Here is a 17,099-nt window from a genome sequence, read left to right as displayed (position 1 = left end):
TTAATGAAATTAAATTAAAAATTGATTTCTAATCATACTAGCCACATTACATGTGTCTATCATCTACATGTAATTTCTTCACTTAAATTAAATGAAATTTAAAATCCAAGTCCTTAGTTGCACTAGTCACACTTTAAATGATTAATAACCAACTTTGAAGTATATAGGTCAATTCTTATCTATTTATTCTAATAAAAAGTTTACATTTCTTACAGGTTTCCAGTGAAATAAATAGTGTACACAGATACATTCATGAATGTATACTTTTCTTTTTAAAATTTTTGGTCAAAGAGTATGCTTATGTTTCCTCATGTGTATTTTGCCATCATTTACTGAAAGATTGTCTACTGCCTTCCCTTCAGCAGTAGTAATATATTTGTTTTGGACCAGGGAGCACTTGCCTGGCATGCATGAAGCCCTGGGTTCAATCCACAGCACCACACACACAAAAAAAATAAGTAAATAAATAAAAGTAACCATAAGAAAATACACACACACACACACACACACACGCACACACATACACATGCATATATACATTTCACCAACCATTCTTTGTCATTGACTATCACTTCTTTTTCTTTGTTTGCTAAAAGAAGAATATTTGCTTATATATTGATTTACTGTGAATTTCTTTCAGTGGGATGCTTTCTTGTATTCTTGGCTAACTTCTCTATTGGTAATGTTTGTCTAACTTTTAATCTTTTTTTAAAGTTCTTAATGGGTTAAATATATTAACCCCTTGTCACATTTTTTTCTGGTTTCTGGTTTGCATTTTTTTTTCCCCTTCTGGAATTGGAAGAAACCAACTACAAGTTTTGATTTTTCTTTTCTTTTCTTTTTTAATTTTTATTATTGGTTGTTCAAAACATTACATAGTTCTTTTTTTTTTAAGAGAGAGAGAATTTTTTTTTAATATTTATTTTTTTTAGTTCTTGGCGGACACAACATCTTTGCTTATATGTGGTGCTGAGGATCGAACCCGGGCCGCACGCATGCCAGGCAAGCGCGCTACCACTTGAGCCACATCCCCAGCCCCAAAATATTACATAGTTCTTGACATATCATATTTCACACATTTGATTCAAGTGGGTTATGAACTCCCATTTTTACCCCGTATACAGATTGCAGAATCACATCAGTTACTCATCCACTGTTTTACATATTGCCATACTAGTGTATGTTGTAATCTTTCTCAGTTTGGAAGTCATTTCCATTCCAAAAGATTGCTATTTATTTCTCTTTTTTTATAGACTTTATACCTATGTTTTGAAATTATACTCAAAGTGGAATTTATATGGATATGTAATTGTGAGAAAAGAAACTAAATTACAATTTCTTAAAGTTCAGTCAAATTCAGTGTCTGCTTGTTATTTATAAAGGAGCTTCTGTAGGTTGCTGACCCACTCTGCCAGCACTTCATATTCACATACACACACAAAACCGATTCTTCAGATAATTGTTAGTGGAAATAATAAAGAGTTTGAACTCTATTTTTTAATATTTTTGGGGTTTAGTTGTAGTTGGATACAATACCTTTATTTTATTTTTATGTGATGCTGAGGATTAAGCCCAGCACCCCCACACATGCTAGGCAAGCGCTCTACTGCTGAGCCACAACCCCAGCCCTGAGTTTGAGCTCTTATATAAAAACAGTTAAAAGGAACTCTAAATGATCATCCTAAATTAAAGTAAACACTGGTAAAGAGCAATTTCATTCCTTTTCTTTTAGCACATTGAACAGTTTTGTTTCTAACATTCATTTGTGTTTAAACTACCCTGACAAGTCCTTAGAGCGGTTGAGATTTCTAAATATTACATCTAGCTCTGCTAAAATGGTCTTTAAGTCTTTCTATCCCTTCTCTCTCTCTGCCTTTTTTTTAATTTTCCATTATAATGAATAAAAATGTCTCACTTCACTTTTAATTCTAATTACTGTTATGCAAGCTCTACGTGTTAAAAGTCTATTTTGGTTTTGGTGTTTATAAGGACAAAGATTAGTAATTAACTGTTGTATAGATTGAGATCCCTCATTAGAAAAATTACAATATTTTATTAGTTATATAGAGTATTTTTCTAAACTATAGACAAACTGCTGGCTTGTTTTTGTTACAAACCTGACATGTAGAAAAAAATTTTTTTTTTTTTTGTAATGGCAGCAGTTTTATTTTGGGTGATACCATAGTAAGGAACATGTGGCCTAGCAAAGGTCATAAATCTGGCAAGAAAAATTATGTTTGGCATCAGTTTTAACAGTCTTTGCCATCTAATAGGACACAAATCCCAAATTGTTTAAATTCTAAATATTTACTTAAAGAAAAACAAGAGAACATTAAAAATAGAATTAATTTAAATTGTGAATTTACCTCTTATTTTAAAACTAGTGGGTTTTTGTCTGCTGGTTATAAAATTAACAACATTGAAGTTATACTAGCCATATTACAATACTCTTGTGTTGCATTTTAAAGTAAAACACAAATACAACATACACACATTTGGAATGAGGCCAAATTTAGACTCCAGAGGCATACTGTTCCGTACCTTAAATTACAATCAGATGTATTTTAACAGATCAAATTTTCAGTCTGAAGTTGGTGAGAAGCCTAATTATTTGACCAGGTTACTATTTATGTAGACCATTCTGTGGCTGTCTGTGGTTAATCCACAGCTGGCAGAATGCTAGCTCTGGGAGGTTTCTATTTCATGCTGGAACAGTTTGGAGAGAAATAAGGGGGAAAAGATTTAAACTCTTCTCATTAAATGAAAGACTAAAAAGCAAGTACATACATATTACTATGGAGACAAGATGCTATATAAACTGTTTCTTTTAATTCTCTAAGTGACAAAAATAGCAAAAGAGGCAGCTTGGATGCTCATAGTTTGCAAGTGAAATGGTATTGCTTTAAAAAAAAAAAAAAGGGGGGGAAAACATTTAAAAAATAATGGCACCTAAAAAGTGTTACCTTTTATAACAGTTGATTATTGGTAAAGGATTAATGGTCTGGAATTTTTAAGTGTTGAGAAAACATTATGTTGTTATGATGAGAAAGCATTTTTATTAGAATTTCATTAGCAAGATTTTAACGTGATAAGAGACAGTTATAAGGGAGAAAAAGTAATGCCTTTTCCTCGCCTACTGCAAGGATCATGGCTGACATTCCTATAACATAAAAATTCACAAGAGAAAAGCACAAGAAATATAACAAAGTTTTATGTAATATGGAAGCTTTCAGAAATAAAGGCCCAGAGAAAAACAGTATTTTATGTTAAGTCTGATAAAAGAAATGGATAGATGATGGAGAGATATTACTGGATTAAAAAGGGTATGATGTAGGGTTGGGGTTGTGGCTCAGTGATAGAGCACTTGCCTCACATGTGTGAGATACTAGGTTTAATCTTCAGTACCACATAAAAATAAATAAATAAAGATATTGTGTTCATCTACAACTAAAAAATATTTTTTTAAAAAATTGCATTATCTCGGCTGGAGATGTGGCTCAAGCGGTAGCGCGCTCGCCTGTCATGCGTGCGACCCAGGTTCGATCCTCAGCACCACATACAAACACAGATGTTGTGTCCGCTGAAAACTAAAAAATAAATATTAAAAAAAATTCTCATTCATTCTCTCTCTCTCTCTCTCTCTCTCTCTCTCTCTCTCTCTCTCTCTCTCTCTCCTCTCTCTCACTCTCTCTTTAAAAAAATAAATAAATAAATAAAATTAAAAATTGCATTATCTAATGTCTAATGGTTATAAACTAGGGGCAAAGGACTGGAAACCAGCAAGTGTGTGTTCAGATTCTTCCTGGCCTCCAGGAATAGAACAGAATCCTCTGGAATGAAATCTTATGAACTATTTTCAAGATGAGGTGGGTCAGAGAATTTCTGTGTGGCCAGCTCTCACACAGAAATGTAAGGGAAAGTCAGAGTGATCTTCTTTTATCTTCAGTTTTCCTATTTGCCAAGGTGCCATATTTTAGTGTATCTTTTTCTGAGTCCTAATGTAGAGTTTATATATAAGTATATAATTAAGTTAATTATTATATTAGGATTCTATTCTTATAATTATATATCATATACTGTATTTAAGGCTTTTTTCAAGGTGTTCAACATCTGTGATGATGAGTTAATAACTCAGAATGTATAAGGGCAATAAATCTTTCCTTCAAAGATGGATCCTGATAAACATGATCCTGCCATACTAAAAGTCATTCTTTTAGTATGTTCATAGTATTTAATTTGAAATTTTCAAAATAAAAATATCTTCTTTGCTGTTATTCTTTTCAAAGTTTGGGTGGTGTGGGTGGTTATTCCTTTTGCTATAAGATAACATTTCAGTAGCATTTTTGCAACTTCTTAAGGTAGTTTCATATATTTAAGGTTATTTCCTATTTAAAGCAAGCTTGTCTTCCCTTCTAGTTTCCAGACTCCCTATGGTTCTTTGTTCTAATTATCCTCACTCCCTTCTTCATTCTTTTGTTTCTCCACTAGCTCTTTTATTTGAAAAGCAGAAGTGCTCAAACTTTGCCTGTCCTTAAAAACAACCCTTGCAATCCCCATCCTCCAAGAATAGAAAGTCTGTTTTTTTTTCTATTATCTATTCAAATTATAAGGAGTCATATTAGAAATCACTAGAAAAAGTCTGATCTCATGTAAGCTGTGTGTCCTGGGGGACATTTTTTTCTCTATTGTAGTTTATAAAATGAGACTAATAACAGTATCTTCCTCATAGGTTTGATATAAGGAAAAAATAATAATACCCAAGTTATATATAAAATTCTAAGGCAGTACTTGGCACACAAGAATTACTTAGTGAATTTCAGGTGATTTTTGTTATCATTGGTAAATGTCCCAAAATAATTTATAATCCTTACCCTCATTTTCTCACCACAACTTCTTTAACTGTCTAGTTTATCTTCATACTAACTGCTTTCTCCTAATCATTCTGTGTCTTTTGTTTCAGTTGTTTCATTCTCTTTACTCTTGATGGCATTGAACACTTTTTGTTTGTTTCGGGAAGTGGAGTTCTGGGAGTTGAACCCAGGACCTTGTGCATGCTAGAGAAGTGCTGTACAAATGAGCTGCATACCCATTCTTTTTCATTTATTATTTTGAGATGTGATCTCAGTAGATTGTCCAGGTGGCCTCAAATTTGGAATCCCCCTGCCTCCTTAAATTTGGAATCCCTCTTTCTCCCCTCCCCTCTCCCAAGTTGCTGGGATTACAGACATGTATCACCAGCTTAGTAGTGAACACTTTTAAGCAATTTCTTTAAACTTGCCAGGTTGGATTTCTCTGTCATTACTTCTCATTTTCCTTCCTTTTGTTCTCTCCTTTTTTCATTTCATCTGTTCTCTGGCTTCTTGGTTTTTTGTTCTACCCTTTGTCCTCTTCTATATTCTTGGTAATACAATCCTTCTTTTATAACCACCTTCTTTGATGGCCTTTCTCCTGAGTCCAACTTTGAAATAGATATTTGGAGGTCTCTTAGTACCTCAAATAGTGTGACCACAATTTAACTCTCTCTTTACCTTGAAGACTAGATCCTGTTCTAGATTTTTCTCCTTTTATTAATAGAAGAACCACATTCAAAATCTGAGTCATCTTTTAACTCTTTGTCTTCTGCATCTTAAACAATCATCAAGTCCTGTAGGTAGTACCAATATGGTTTCCTTTTTCACATTCAAATGGAGAATTTTATTAACTGTTGCTAGATTCTTATCCACATTAAATTTCCTTTCATTTTTTCTATAAGCTTTTTATTGCTGTCATTCAAGGAAAACTTCATTATTTATGTTCCATCCCCACTCCATTCCCACATTGCCTACCAAATACACTTACATTCCATTCAAGGCCTTTTATGTTCTTAACTCAATTGGCCTTTCCAAGTTCATTGTTTATTATTGTGCTTTGTGTTTTCTTGTACTCATTTCTGCACCATCCATACCAGTTTCTTACATATATGTTTATGTAAGAATGTATGAGGCAATTTTGTTATGTAATTCCCATAAATTTTGTTATGTAATTCTCAGAAATTGTAATTCTCATGTAAATACCCTCATAGATTTCTTTTATATATTTATGCTTTTGATTATATTTTCATTTATAAAGCATAAAAATATTTAATAAGATTTTTAATATTAGAAATGTTCATAAATAGCATTTTTAAGTATAGCTTTTATAACAAAATTTTAAAAATTCTCATTCAGAATATTCCTCAAAAATTCAGTGTAGATATTTCTTAAGATAATAATATGATTTTAATAAATCACTTAAAAGAATACAAACTTCTTTACAAGAAGCTAGGATTCAGTCTGCCTTCACTGTTTCACTTATTCAAAAATATAATTGGGGCTGGGCATGTGGCTCAAGCGGTATCAGGCTGGCCTGGCATGCATGCGGCCCGGGTTCGATCCTCAGCACCACATACAAACAAAGATGTTATATCTGCCGAAAACTAAAAAATAAATATTAAAAAATTCTCTCTCTCAGTGGCAGAGAGCTCACCTAGCATGTGTGAAGCCCTGGATTCAATCCTCAGTACCACATAAAAATAAATAAATTAAATAAAGGTGTCATGTCCATCTAAAATAAACAATAACTAAATATTTTTTTAAAATATAATCACTATCTTGAATGAGACATTTTAAATATTTTTGTCTTTTGTAGATTTGTAGAATTTTTTTTATAGTTTTCAGCCTATAAATCTAATATAAAATAAGTACTAGTTTCTTCTCTGAAGTAGTGACATAGATCAAACATACATGATTAACTTTTTCTAATTAAATGCAACTATCTTCTACCTCGCATTTTGTAATTGCATCTTATATAGGCTTTTGCATTTTTATAGGTTTCTTATATTCTCACTGAGAGTAACTCTGTGGAGATGGTATTTCTGATATCCCTTATTCTTTTCTTTTTCTAGGGCTTCTTTCTTACAGCATCCCCAGAGTCAGTATTAAAAGTAGCTCGCCATGCTTCTGAAAACAACAGGATTTTCACTTTGAATCTGTCTGCACCATTTATTAGCCAGTTCTACAAGGAATCATTGATGAAAGTTATGCCTTATGTGGATATACTTTTTGGAAATGAGACGGTGAGTTATTCTCTTTTTTAAAAAAGAGTACCTAGATTTCCTATTTCTGTATTTGTGTGTGTGTTTTAAAATATGCAAAATAAAACCCTAAATTTTGATAAATATCTTTGAGAATTACATAACAAAATTGCCTCAGTATGGACTGCTATAACTCAGTGTCTCCTTCAGTATATATTGACTTCTTAGTGAAATATGCATTTTTAACACAGACTAGATTTTTGAGATTTAATTTATATATTGTAAAATTCACCCTTTTTATTGTATATTTGTGAGTTTTTGAAAATGTATACAGGACCTGTCAGTAAAACCACAATCAAAATAAATACTTTCTCACTTCTTTTGACCTTTTCAAGGTCTGAGTCTAATTTAGTTTAATAGATTATGAGTGAATATTGATAGACAGTATCATTTTGCTAATATTGTTGATGGTGGTGAAATGGAATGTCATTTGGCTATTCACAATAGCTAAATGTGGAAACAAATTTTAATAAACACAATTTCATATATACTTACAGTGGAATATTGTTCAGCTTTAAAGAAGTGAAATTCTAAATGTGCTATGGCATGAATGAATCTTGAAACATTATGTTAAGTAAGATAAGCTAGACACTTCAGATAAATATTGGCTTTTCCTGTAAGGATTCCACTTTATAGGCTAAGAGTGTAACGGAGTGTTATAGTGCCTGCTTAGCATGCTCACAACCCTGAGTTCAGTCCACAGCAAAAAACCAAAAACTAATTTCACTTTTTGAGCTGTATATAGGATATGCAACTTCCAAAAGACATACAGTAGAATAATGGTGGCTTGAAGGCAGGTGTGGGTATTAGGTAATTATTATTTAATAAAACAAAACTTCTGTTTGAGATGATCAAAAAGTTCAGGAAATGGATGGTGGAGACAGTTGCCCAACACTAAATTTTTTTTATTTTTATTTATTTATTTATTTTTTATCAGGGATTGAACCCAGAGGGGCTTAACTACTGAGCCACATCTCCAGCCCTTATTTTTTATATTTTATTTAGAGATAAGGTCTTACTGAGTTGCATTAGAGCCTTGCTAAGTTAATCAACTTGAAAATGTTCTTAATGACACTGAATTGAATATGATAAGTTTAAAATGATAAATTTTGTCTTCTGTATATTTTACCATGATTTTTTTTAAAAAAAAAGAATAGTCCTACAAACCAGTTAATTTGATTCTATCTTACCACAAATTATTAAAGCAATTATTTTTCCCCACCTAGAAGAAAAGGTGGTGAAATTACAAGTTGCTAAGTCATGTTGAAAGAACTTTTTTCCTTTTCATATGATTATTGTTCTTTGGGTTCATTTCAACAGATACTTATGTAGTACCTGTTATAGCAAACCAATAAATAATAGATGTTTAGTATGTTTGAGAAGACCTGTCGTTATATGGCTTATAGATTAATAAAAGTCAGCTACAGGCAATTAAGTGTATTTGGTATTTTATTGAACCAGTCTCAAAAAGTCCGTTGATGAATAGATTTCTAGTGGTATGCCTTAATGTTTACTCTGAGCTTTTCTCAAGTAAACTACCAGTGATTTGAGATAAAGCTGTATTTGCATATAATGCAAAGGCAAATAATACAACACCTTAATAAATATCAAGACAGTTGAATGTGAGACTCAGATTTTTTTAAATGTTAATACAGTAGAAATGTCAGTTGAGGTGATAAACATTAATGGGGATAATAAAAATAATACCATATTTGATTATAAAAAGCAAGTAGATTAATACTTGCTCTTTAATACTTAATTATTAATACTTAATTATAAGAGATAATAATATCTCTTTATATACATCGTTCATTGTTTTTCTACTTGACTTCTATATTAATTATAAATTATCTTCATTTCTCCAGGAAAAGAGAGACATTTTGGTTCTAAAATTCAATGAAATGTAAAATAAGTTTCTCAGTAAAGATAGGTAGATATAGAGAGAGATGACTTGTTATATCTTTCCTCTTCCTCCCCCCTCAAAATAAGCTCAGATTTACTGAGTTTAGTATTAACTTTTCAAAATGTCAGCACTTAATTAAAATCACACACCATGGACTCTTACTTTCTAATGGTAAACCTTGCCTTTCTCAGAAGGTTATAAACTAGTAATGATGACTTAAACTTTCCTGATAACACCTTATCTACCAAGACTGTCTTCACAGGCAATAATCAGTGATCATTATGAAATAAAAAATAAATGAGGATTGGTACTACCATGTGATCCAGCTGTCCTACTCCTTGATATATATCCAATAAATTTAATATCAGCATACTATAGTGATGCCGCCACATCAATGTCTGTAACAGTAGAATTCACAATAAGCCAAGCTATGGAGCCAACCAAGGTGCCCTTCAACAGATGAGAAGATAAAGACAAGATAGTATATATACATAATGGAGTATTACTCAGCCATAAAGAAAAACAATTTTATGGCTTTTGTCAGTAAATGGACAGAACTGGAGACTATCATGCTATTGAAATAAACCAGTCCCATAAAGTTAAAGGTCGGATATTTTCTCTGTATTATTTTCTCTCTTATCAGTATTATTCCAACATATTTAACAACCTTTTTAAAATGGATAAATTCCTTGAAAGACACAAAGTACAAAAGCATGCTAAAGAAAAAACTGTTCATATTTGGATGCTAATCCAAAATTGGGGAGGGGCAGATAAAAAGATAGAAGAAGGATCAGTGAAGTAGGCAAAGTGAAATTAAAGGGAATGAAGGAGGAATGGAATAGGGAAATTTAGTGGAATGAACCTGACCTAACTTTCCTATGTACATGTGTATGAATATACCACAGTGAATTGCAACATCATGTACCTCCACAAGACACTAATTTTTTAAAAATCTATACGTAAATAACAGAAAGATCATAGATAACTTAGCTTTTTGCTGGTGTGCCCAAATTACCTGGCAAGAACAATTAGAGGAGGAAATCTTGATTTTGGAACTCTGTTTCAGAGGTCTTAGTTCATAGAAGACCACCTCCATTCCTTGGGGCTCAAGATGAGGCAGGGCATCGTGGTGGAAAAAATGTAGAGGACAGTGGCTCAGGACATGACAATCAGAAAGCAGAGAGAAACTAAGCTCAGCTCACAAAATTTATACCACAAAGACACACCAGGACCCATTTCCTCCAGCCACGCCCTACCTAACTCAGGTACCAGTCAGTTAATCCCTAGGGATTAACACACTGATTGGATTAAGGCTTTTGTAACCTAGTCATTTCACCTCTAAACCTTCTTGCATTGTCTTACATATAAGCTTTTGAAGCACACCTAATATCTAAATTGTTTACAGAACATAGGGAAGGGAAGGGGGCGGGTAGGGAGGAGTGAAGTACTGGGGAACTAAATGAGAACAAATTATATACCATGCTTTTATAATTATGTCCAAAAAGTCATATTATGTCTAAGTAAAATGAACCAATTTTAAAAAAGGTAAGAAATTAATGGGGCAAACACAATTACCCCAGCCAACTGGTTGGAGAGAATTTCCAGGGCATAGCAAAAGGAAGGTAACCCAAGCAGAGCCTAGCAATCTCTTTGAATTAAAGGGATGGAGCTGGAAGTTGAGAATCTTAAGAAGCTAGTGTTTCTAAGTCAGGAGTACCAGAGAAGAAGGTACTACATAGGGAACACAGATTTGTAGGAAGTCCTAACACATCCTCAGCTAAGTAGTAATCATCACATATTTGTTAGGAAAGAACTATTAGAACAGATCAGAGGGAACAGTCCTCCGACTGCAGATGGCGCCTTTAACTATCCTATTTCATTGGACAAGGTAAATAACCTCATAATTCATAGGGCTTCAGATATAATAATTCAGAAGGACTTTGCCCCATTAGTGAGACAAAATTATCTCTAGTCCAGAAGCTATTCTTTTCCCTCTTATCATTATTATTCCAACATATTTAACAACCTTTTGAAATGGACAAATTCCTTGAAAGACACAAAGTACAAAAGCATGCTAAAGAAAAAAGATTATCTTTGGGAGAAGGGGACTTAACAGAAATTTAGGGGTTTTCTTAATTTGCCATTTTTCTTTTTTTCTGCATTTTTACTGGTGCTTTATAATTATACATAACAATGAGATTTGTTGTTACATATCACTATTTGTGCACAATATAACAATGTAATTTGGTCAGTATCATTTCCCAGTGTCATCTTTCCCTCATTTCTTCCTTCCCCGCTCCCCTACACCAAGTCCTTTTCCTCTGCTCTACTGGTCTCCCTTCTATTTTCATGAAACTTTTCCCCTCTCTTTTTTTCCTTTTTTCTCTGCAGCTTCCATGTATGAGAGAAAACATCCAACCTTTGACTTTATTAGTTTGACTTATTTTTCTTTACATAATGTTTTTAAGTTCCATCCATTACATAATTTCATTCTTCTTTATGGCTGAATAAACTCCATTGTTTGTGTGTGTGTGTGTGTGTATAAAATCACATTTTCTTTATCCATTTGTTGATTGACAGACACCTAGGCTAGTCCCATAATTTGATTATTGTGAATTGTGCTGTTGTATCCAAACCACGGTTGATTTTTTTATTCTTTTTAGTTACACATAACAGTAGAATGTATTTTGACATATCATACATACATAGAGCACAACTTCCCATTTTTGTGATCGTACATGATGTGGAGTTACACTGCTGATGTATTCATATATAAACATAGGAGAGTTATGTCTGAGTTATCTACAGTCTTTCCCATTCCCATCTCCCCCACTCCCCCAGGTCTATCTGGTAAATCTCCCCTCCTCTACTCTCCATTGTGAGTCAGCATCTGCATATGAGAGAGAACTTTGGGCTTTGGTTTTGGGGGATTGGCTATTTCTCTTAGCATGATAGACTCCAGTTCCATCCATTTACTGGCAAATGCCATCATTTCATTCTTCTTTATGGCTGAGTAGTGTTCTATTGTGTATATCCATTTATCCATTCATCTCTTGAAGGATACTTTCATTGGTTCTATAGTTTAGGTATTGTGAATTGAGCTGCTATAAACAGTGATGTGACTGTTTCACTACAGTCTGCTGACTTTAAGTCCTTTGGGTATATGCCAAGGAGTGAGTGGGATAACTGGGTCAAATATTCGTTCCATTCCACGTTTTCAGAGGAATCTTCATACTGCTTTCCAGAGTGGTTGCACCAATTTGCAGTCCCACCAGCAATGTATGAGTGTACCTTTTTCCCCACATCCCCACCAACATTTATTGTTACTTGGTTTCTTGATAATTGCCATTCTGACTGGAGTGAGATGAAATCTTAGTGTAATTTTAATGCGAATTTCTCTAATTGCTATGTTTGTTGACCCATCCTATTTTTTTCTGTGAAGTGTCTATTCAGTTCCTTAGCCCATTTATTGATTGGGTTTTTTTGGTGATAAGTTTTTTAAGTTCTTTATATATCCTGGAAATTAATGCTCTGTCTGAGGTGTGGGTGTATGCTAATTCTTAAGGCTAAATACCAAGGAGTCATATAGCTGAGTATGATGATTCTATTTCTAGTCTTTTGAGGAACCTCCATATTAATTTCAATAGTGAATGTACTAATTTACAATCACACCAACAATATAAAAGTGTTCCATTTTCCCCACATGCTTTCTAACATTTATTATATATTCTTTTTTTTTTTTTTTTTTTTTTGCGGGGGTGGAGTGTTGGTGGCAGAGTGGAGATTGAACCCAGAGGTACTGAGCTATATTACCACCCCTTTTTTCTTTCACATAAAGCCTTTAAAAAAAATTGTTCTTTTTAGATATACATGACAGTAGAGTATATTTTAACATATTATACATTCATGGAGTATGACTTATTCTAATTAGGATCCCATTCTTGTGGTTTTACATGATGTGGAGTTTCACTGGCAGGTCAATACTCCTTTTTTTCATTTTTAATTTTTTAGTTGTGCTTGGAATTGAACTCAGGGCCTTATGCATGCAAGGCAATCTACCAGCTGAGCTATATCCCCAGCCCAGATATTATTTTATTTTTATGTGGTGCTGAGAATCAAACCCAGTGCCTCACACATGCTAGGCGAGTGCTGTACCACTGAACCACATCCCAGCCCCTTATTTTTTATTTTAAGATAGGGTCTCACTAAGTTGATTGAGGCCTTGCTAAGTTTCTGAGACTGGCCTCTAACTTGTGATCCTCCTATTGTAGCCTCCTGAACCTCTGGTATTACAGGCATGCACCACTGAGCCTGGCTTATTGTTTGTATTCTTGATGGCTGCTATTCTAACTGGAGTGAGATAAAATCTCAGTATAGTTTTAATTTGCATTTTGCAAATTGCTAAAAATGTTTAACATTTTTTTCATTTTTTGGCCATTTATATTTCTTCTTTTGAGAAGTGTCTCTTTAATTCATTTGCCAATTTATTAATTGTATGTGGGATTTGGGGGTGTTTTTGTGTTCTTTATATATTTGGAATATTAATCCTTTGTCAGAAAAGTAGCTAGCAAATATTTTTTTTCCATTCTATAGGTTCTCTCTTCTCAGTTTTGTTTCCTTTGCTATGCAGAAGATTTTTTAATTTGATGCCACTCATTTATTAATTCTTAGTATTTCCGGAGCTTTAGCAGTGCTATTGAGGAAGTTGTTGCCTATGCTTATATGTTGGTGTCTTGACCCTATTTTCTTTTAGCATTTGTAAAGTTTCTGGTTTAAATCCTAGGTCTTTGATTCATTTTGAGTTGATTTATGCAGGTTAAGAGATAGTAGGCTAATCTCCCACATGAATAACAGTTTTCTCAGCACCATTTGTTGAAAAGGTTGACTTTTTTCCAGTGTATGTTTGGGGGACCTTTTTCAAGTATCAGATATGTGGGTTTGTCTCTGTGTCTTCTAGAGTGTTCCTTTGATCTATGTGTCTGTTTTTAAGCCAATATCATGCAGTTTTTGTTCCTGTGACTCTGTAACATAATTTGAAGTCGGGTATTGTGATGCCTCCAGCATTTCTTTTTTTCTTAGAATTGCTTTGGCTATTCTGGGTCTTTTATTTTGCCAAATGATTTTTAAGATTTTTTTTTCCAGTTCTGTAAAAATATCCTTGGTGTTTTGTTGTGGAACACATTGAATCTATCACTTTTTTTGATGTGCCCATTTTAACAATATTAATTGTGCCTATTCATGTACATGTGAGGTCTCTCCATCTTCTAGTGTCTTCTTCAGTTTCTTTCTTGGTGTCTATAATTTTCATTAAAGAAGTCTTTTATCTCCTTTGTTACATTTATTCCTAATGGGTTTTGTTCTTGTTGTTGTTTTGTTTTTTGTATTGTTTTATTTTTGAGGGTATTGTGAATGGGATTGTTTTCTTGATTTCTTTTTCAAAAAATTTGTTTTGGATGTATAGGAAAATTGTTGATTTTTGTATCTGCCACTTTGTTGAATTTATTACTACCTCTAGTAATCCCTGGGTGAAGATTTTTGGATCTTCTAAGTATAGGATTGTATCATTTATAAACTATAATAATTTGACTTTTCTTCCCTATTTTTATCTCTTATTTCCTTCTCTTGCCTAATTGCTCTGGATGGAATTTCAAGTACTGTTTTGAATAGGAATGGTGAGAGTGAACATTCTTGTCTTGTTCCTAATTTTAGAGGAAATATTTTCAGTCTGTTCACATTCATTATGATGTTGGCTTTGCATTTTCTATATTTAGCTTTTATAATGTTAAGTTTCTTCTGTGCATGGTTTCTTTAGTGGTTTTTTGTGGGGTTTTTGTTGTTGTTGTTGTTGTTATCACAAATGGGTCTGAATTTTGTCAAAGGCTTTCTCTGCATCTATTGATTTGTATATGTTGAACCATCTGTGCATTACCACAATGAAACCAACTTGGTCATGACATAAAATCTTCTCAATAAGTTGTGGAATATGGTTTGCTAATATTATCTGGTTTTGGTATCAGGGCACTATTGGCTTCATAAAATGGATTGGAAAGTGTTCCATCCCTTTCTATTTTGCGGATTTATTAGAGGTGCATTATTATTAGTTCTTCTTTAAAGGTCTGAGAATTCATCTGAGAATCCATATAGTCCTGGGCTTTTTCTTGTTCAAAAGCTCTTTATTACTGCTTCAATCTTACTGCTTATTGTTGGTCTGTTTAGGTTTTCTGTATTCTCTTGGTTCAACTTTGGAAGGTTATATGTGTCTATAAATATATCCATTTCTTCTGGACTTTCCAGTTTATTAAAGTATAAGTCTTTCAAAATAGTCCCCAATGATCCTCTGGATTTCTGTGATGTCTGTAGTGATATCTCCATTTTTATCTCTAATTTTATTAATTTAGTCTTCTCTCTTTCTCTTGTGGTTAATTTGGCTAGGGGTTTTTCAGTCTTGTTTATTTTTTCAAAGAAACAGTTCTTTGCTTCATTGATTCTTTGTGTTGTTTTTTATTTTCTATTTCATTGATTTTTGATTTAAATCTTAATTATTTCCTTCCTTCTACTGGTTTGGGAATTGATTTGTTGTTTTTCTAGGCCCTTGAAAGCATCATTAAGTTTTTTCATCATTCAAAAGCATGATCCTGCCTCAGCCTCCCAAGTACTGGGACTTCAGGTGTGTGCCACCATGCCTGGCTCTCCCAAACATTCAGTTACATACAAACTGCTCCAGAAATTGAAGAAAGGGAAACACTACTCGGTTTATTCCATGAGTTTAGCATTAACTTCATATCAAAACTCAAAGTATTATTAAAAATCTGTAAATTGATATCTTTCTGGGGTTTGGAATGGAACTCAGTGACAGAGCTCTTGTCTAGCACTTAAGAGGTACTGGATTCAATCCTTAGTACTGCATAAAAAATAAGCAAATAAAATAAAAGGCATGCTGTCCATCTACAACTAAAAAAAAAATTAAATACGTGTTTTCAATGAGCCATGCTGAAATTTTACATGCATTAGAAAGACAGTGAATGAAATGATGGTTTTTGTGAATATCCTTTGTAACTTTGTTTTTGTGGTGCTCGGGATCAAACCCAGTGGAGCCCTATCACTGACCTACATCAGCCCTTTTTATTTTTGGAAAGAGTCTAAGTTGCCGAGGCTGACCTTGAACTTGAGATCCTTGTGTTTTGGGAATATAAGCATGTGTCATATACCTGGTCTATCCTTTGTGACTTTAAAACATTACTCAATGGCAGAGGTGATGATTTTCACTTGTCTATGACATTTTAAATCCAAAACTATCAAAGTATTCCTCCGTTGCTTGATATTGCTACTTAAATACAAGGCAATCCTTTTATTCTTTATTTTAATACAGGGTCTCATTGTTGCTTAGGGCCTTGCTAAATTGCTGAGGCTGGCTTTGAACTGGAGATCCTTCTGTGTCAATCAGCCTCTGAGCCACTGGGATTACAGGTGTGCACCACTGCACCCAGCACATGGTTTACATTTAACTGTAATTCAGAAGTGGATAAAAATAAATTTGTTTTCTCAATTAAAAATCTTTGACAACTTCATTACATGCATTTATTACTTTTACATTAAATATCGGAATTGATGGTTATTCCTGGAAACTACTATAAAAACTCAAAAAGTTATGTTGTATTTTTAATGTTTCTGGTATCTTCAAAGTTTAAAGCATTTCCTTCAGCAGCAATCTTTTGTTAGCTAAACTCACACAAGATCAGCTTAATAAACAACATTCTACATGCAGGTAATTATAATTTATATCCATTGATGCCTACTAATGCAAGCTGCTTTGTAGTCATTATCTAGCAGTAAAGACTGAAGAACTTATTAGTCTTGTTTTTCATTTTTATTAAATTAAGTCGTTTTTGAATAGTGTTATTTTGGAAATGGTTCTTAAGAATAATACCTTTCAATGCTCCCTAATCACTAGATTATTAACCTGCCAGGATTAAGTACACTCAACTTTGCCTCAGGATGCTTAACTCTAAAATAAGGTCAATTATCTCATGATAATGACTGCCTTGTCAAGAGTTACCACTTAATTCCACAGTGAAATGTCACATC

The 17,099-nt window shown here is 33.3% G+C and overlaps 1 protein-coding gene across 7 annotated transcripts in view; it reads left to right on the top strand.

Moving 5' to 3' along the window:
• Adk (adenosine kinase) overlaps positions 1 to 17,099 on the top strand; it is a 459,652-nt gene that overhangs the window by 290,510 nt on the left and 152,043 nt on the right. For 6 of the 7 annotated variants that reach the window (XM_078039883.1, XM_078039886.1, XM_078039896.1 and 3 more), the window contains one exon: positions 6,923 to 7,093. The exons of the other annotated variant lie outside the window; for it this stretch is intronic. In XM_078039883.1, the coding sequence (XP_077896009.1) occupies positions 6,923 to 7,093 (171 nt within the window). The remainder of the gene's footprint in view (positions 1 to 6,922; positions 7,094 to 17,099) is intronic. 7 annotated transcript variants of the gene reach the window in all.

Source organism: Ictidomys tridecemlineatus, chromosome 1 (genome assembly GCF_052094955.1).
Source record: "Ictidomys tridecemlineatus isolate mIctTri1 chromosome 1, mIctTri1.hap1, whole genome shotgun sequence".
Classification (NCBI taxonomy): domain Eukaryota; kingdom Metazoa; phylum Chordata; class Mammalia; order Rodentia; family Sciuridae; genus Ictidomys; species Ictidomys tridecemlineatus.
Note: the sequence above shows the minus strand (reverse complement) of the source record. Positions and strands in the feature narration are given on the sequence as shown.